Source organism: Pistacia vera, unplaced genomic scaffold, assembly GCF_008641045.1.
Source record: "Pistacia vera cultivar Batoury unplaced genomic scaffold, PisVer_v2 Contig693, whole genome shotgun sequence".
Classification (NCBI taxonomy): Eukaryota; Viridiplantae; Streptophyta; class Magnoliopsida; order Sapindales; family Anacardiaceae; genus Pistacia; species Pistacia vera.
The window spans coordinates 148,969-153,210 of record NW_022196549.1 but is presented as its reverse complement, the minus strand read 5'-3'; the positions used below and the strand labels follow the sequence as shown (position 1 = coordinate 153,210).

Genomic DNA, 4,242 nt, shown 5'->3' with positions numbered 1-4,242 from the left:
GGCGTTGTGGGATAATGAGATGTTGAATTCAGCATGGGATTGAGTTTTGTGAGGAGTGAGGCGAATAATTTAATGCCGATGGAGAGAGTGAAGACAAGAGTGGATCTTTTTTACGTGAGAAAAGTTCGGAGGGAGCTGGAAATGGGATCTTCTTGTCTTGATGTGAAGTTGTTAGTTACTTTATTCCCACCCGAACTTGATTATTCCCTATTTTTACCCTTAATCTAACCTTATTTATTTTATTTTAATAATTGAAGGTTAAAAACGTGAAAGTAACCCACGTCTCAAATTTCTCTCGCTCATTGTCAATTTCAGCATCGCCCGTTTTTCGTGGATTCCAGGCCAGCCAGATTTGTCACCCAAACTAATAGAAATCATCAGCCCAAGCCCAATCTGTTTGACCCCTAGCCTGACCGATCGATGTGGGAAAGGATATAAATGAGATAAATGTGTAGAGGGGTATGTTACGTTTAATTCTATCACTCGTATTCTTTGCTGTTGAAAATATTCATACATACTCTATCTGCATGTTTGGCTTAATATTTTTATCCCTATTCTGGATCCTATTCTCCAAATAATTTTTGGCACATTATTCCAGAAATATTACCCTATTTTTTTAATTACATTTAAACCCCATAAAGTTATTAATTTCACTAAATACCCCCTGAAAAAAAAGTTTAAAAATTAACAAAAACACCCCTATCAACCCAACTTGTCAGATTCCGACAACCACCGTCGGTGATAGCCGGAATTTGTACAACGGCCTAACTTCCGACCAGAAATGGCAGAAAGTTCACCGCTGTGGCCTTTTTCGGCCAGATCCACCAGGGATCTGGCCGGAAAAGGCCAGATCTGGCCGTCAGCGACGGCCAAAGAAATGGCCGTCGTTGACCGAAAACGAGGGCCACATCTTTGGCCGTCGCTGACGGCCCAAGATGGCCCTCGTTTGGCCTTTTTCGGCCGTCGACGGCCATAACAAACCGTAGATCTGGCCTTTTCTGACCAGATCCACTATGGATCTGGCCGGAAAAGGCAATAACGACGTGTTACGGCACAGATCCGACCGGTCTGTGCCGTAACGAAATTTTTCAGTCAGATTCCGATGGTGGTGGCCGGAATCTGACACTGCAGGTGGTGGGGGTGTTTTTGTCATTTTATATATTAGGGTCTTTAGTTAAATTAGTAAATCTAAGGGCTTTTTCATAAATTTTTAAAATTTACCTTGTAATACTCCCTTATCCAATAACCCAATACTATTCCTAAAATCTTATCCAAAATACTAAACCAAACGCACCTGTACTATCGTGAAATAATATTTTAATGAAGATAATCTAGTAAAAATAATAGTTTCGAAAATATATTATTAATTTTATATAAGTAGTTGTTTACAGCTGTATTTGTCCGTTGATTTTTTCATATGATTTCTTTAGAATAATCATGATTCAAAATATTAGTGCAAGTAGTAGTCATGAACAAAGAAAACTAACGTCTGCTTTTTCCCTTCAAGATATTTTTATCATTATAATCAATACCATTTTTGTATTAAAAACTCAATATTAGAGTGTAGATGTGTTTACAATATATGTTCAAAATTAACTATTAAATGGAAAATAAAATATAATAATTAATAATATAAGTAATTTTAATTTTTTATTATGTTTGGATAAAAGGAAAATTGTACAAACAAATGAAAGATAAATACTCTGACCATGAAATTGAATAAAGAGATAAAATATGGGAGAACGACTTTTTCCCACCCAAGGTTTGGCAAAACGACACTTGTTCACCCATCAAGTTTCAAAACGACACTTTCCCACCCACCATTATGTTCCGTTAGGAAAATTTATTACTATTTAATTGTAAAGACAAGAATACCCTTTATAGTTTGACTTAATAATTTTTTTCTTATTTTACATGTGTCAACAATTCAATTATCAAAATATCCAATTTTTAAATAGGAAATTATTGGCATGCCTTAACTATATATTTAAATTTAAATTACTAATTTGTCCTTCCAATTTTTTATTAAAAAATGAAGCTAATATTAGATTTTTTAAAATTTGAAACCTTTAAAATTAGCGGTTTGTTTTGGCATTTATATTTATATTTTGTCAATTTAAATCCAAATAAAGCTAAGTAGTAGCATTAATAATTTGCTTAAAAAGAAGAATCCAGATTGTAAAATTATAGTGCATAAATATATAAAAGAAATTTTGTCAAGACATTCAATAAATATATGGAATTCAATACAAAAAAAGCAGCTTTTCAAGTTTCTCATTCATTCTTAAAATCCAAAAAAGTTCTACTTTCACCCTCCCACTTTCTAGCTCCTTGAAGCTTGCATTTACTTTGCTTTCTGGATCTTCAAAACCTTCTTCACAATCTTTTGCTCTTCCACCAAGAAAGCTCGAATTTGATGTATTATTTTCAGTCAAAGTTGCCATCTTTCAACTGCCTTAGGATGGTATTTCCATTTAACTTAGCGTCAACGCATTGCTTCACCTTATCTTCACTGAGTTTTGGAGTTGCCTAAAACAATCCGGAATTGCATAAAAAACAGCTTAAGTGAAACTTACACATATATGAATTTGCAATCTTTCAGAATAGAGAATAACGAAATAGAAAAAATATGTATGTTCCAAAAGGAGTTAGTAGTAGAAAAGAACAAAGATGAAGTTCTTACCCATCTCTTAAAGAGAAGTCAACAAGATTAGCTGCCACTGCCACAGCAGCCCCACTACATGATCCACCAGGTACTCGAGCATGTGCTGCAGGATTAATTGGTGTCCTATAATGCTTACTCACTCCATTGATACTGAAAATAAAGCACTCAAAAACAATCTATAACCAATAGCAAACCAAACGATACAAAAATTTAACACAGAGAAATTAAAATAAGAACTAAATATTAAAAATTCCAACATTCACCCCACCAAAAGTAGGATAAAACAGTAAGTAATGACTTATAATTTTCTCTTCTAATGGCTTATATGTCACCCTGACTAAGTGTTTTTTTTTTTAACCATAATGACTTCTAAAATTGGACTTTTCAATCTTCAATGATACAAAATCTAAAATTAAAAGTAAAATGTCGAGACTTTAATACCATTTTTGGCCATTTCTCATGAGCTTGATAATAAATTTCTCACTCAAATACTGAAACAATGAACAAAAATTACAAACCTATAAGCTAGTTCATCCACCACCGTTTTACCAACGCAAGTGGCACCTCCTTCCACGAGAGTCAAAAACACTGTCACCATTCTAGAAGATGCATCGCTTGTAGTCGCCCACTTCGGATGGCCAAGATTGGTAACATAACCTCAATATCAAATCTATTAAACAAACAAAAATTAATAAATACACACAAAAAAAACCATAAATATATCATTATTTTACCAGCCAGGCAGCAAGCGAGAGAGCGTACATGTCGGAGACAACGAAGGTGAGAAAATTGAGAGGATGAGGAGCCTTGGGAGGAGCAGGTTAAGGCAGAGGGAGAAACTGAAGCTTCTCAACGACGGCTCCAAAGTCTTCTTTAATGTTCTTTTTGAGCTTTTTTGTGACGAGGAGAATTCTGGCGTGAGAAGCCATGGCTGAAGTGAAACAAAGATGAATCGTCGGTTTCAACCCTTTTTCTTTGCTCAGTCGTCGTCTTCAACAGCCACCAGTCGCCAACCCTAGCTGCTTAAGCTTCGATTACAGAGAACAGGGAGAAAAGGCATATAGCTTTTTGTTTTCGTTTTTTTTTTCCCCTAAGCTAGCTTTAGTGGGATACGTGGCAACCATTTCAATTTTTAAACTTTGATTTTTGCGGTTTGGTGTAAATTGACCATCATGCCGTTCTTGAGAATGAAATTTGTTAACAGCACATAACGGTGGGTGCGAAAGTGTCGTTTTGAAACTTAACGGGGTGGGACATTGTCATTTCGAGAAACATTGGGTGGGAAAATGTCGTTCTCCCAAAAAATAATGAAAACTGATGGTTGTTTTGCGTGGCCAGATAGAGATGGGAATTAGGCCCAGTCCCCAAAATCCCAGTTCTGGGACGTAAGAGAGGATGGTCCAGGGCCAACCCCTTCCATTTAACTCTTGTAAAATATCCAAAACCTCCTATTTAATATCAATTTGACAATAAATGTAAGGGTCAAAAAAATTTGAGTAATGCTACAGTTACCGATGGGTGTGTACCAAATTTGTGCACTGAATGACATGGTTAAATCCTGACCGTTGATTTATTAT

General features: G+C 35.5%; 1 protein-coding gene across 1 annotated transcript; it reads right to left on the bottom strand.

The window, feature by feature from the left end:
* Positions 1-2,202: 2,202 nt before the first annotated feature.
* Positions 2,203-3,754, bottom strand: LOC116113970 (outer envelope protein 64, chloroplastic-like). Its single transcript, XM_031400119.1, has 4 exons — positions 3,428-3,754; positions 3,184-3,335; positions 2,684-2,815; positions 2,203-2,529 (listed from the first exon to the last, which is right to left on the bottom strand). Exons 2-4 carry the CDS (start codon positions 3,261-3,263, stop codon positions 2,499-2,501), a joined length of 243 nt encoding a protein of 80 aa, XP_031255979.1. The 5' UTR covers positions 3,264-3,335; positions 3,428-3,754; the 3' UTR covers positions 2,203-2,498.
* Between the last annotated feature and the right edge of the window lie 488 nt (positions 3,755-4,242).

Bases quoted from the DNA above. Each gene is read 5' to 3' on its own strand.
- LOC116113970 (XM_031400119.1), bottom strand. From the start codon at position 3,263: ATGGTGACAGTGTTTTTGACTCTCGTGGAAGGAGGTGCCACTTGCGTT. The intron at 2,816-3,183 runs GTTTGTAATTTT...CTTTATTTTCAG, and splicing joins GTGGATGAACTAGCTTATAG to TATCAATGGAGTGAGTAAGC. The intron at 2,530-2,683 runs GTAAGAACTTCA...GGATTGTTTTAG, and splicing joins GACTTCTCTTTAAGAGATGG to GCAACTCCAAAACTCAGTGA.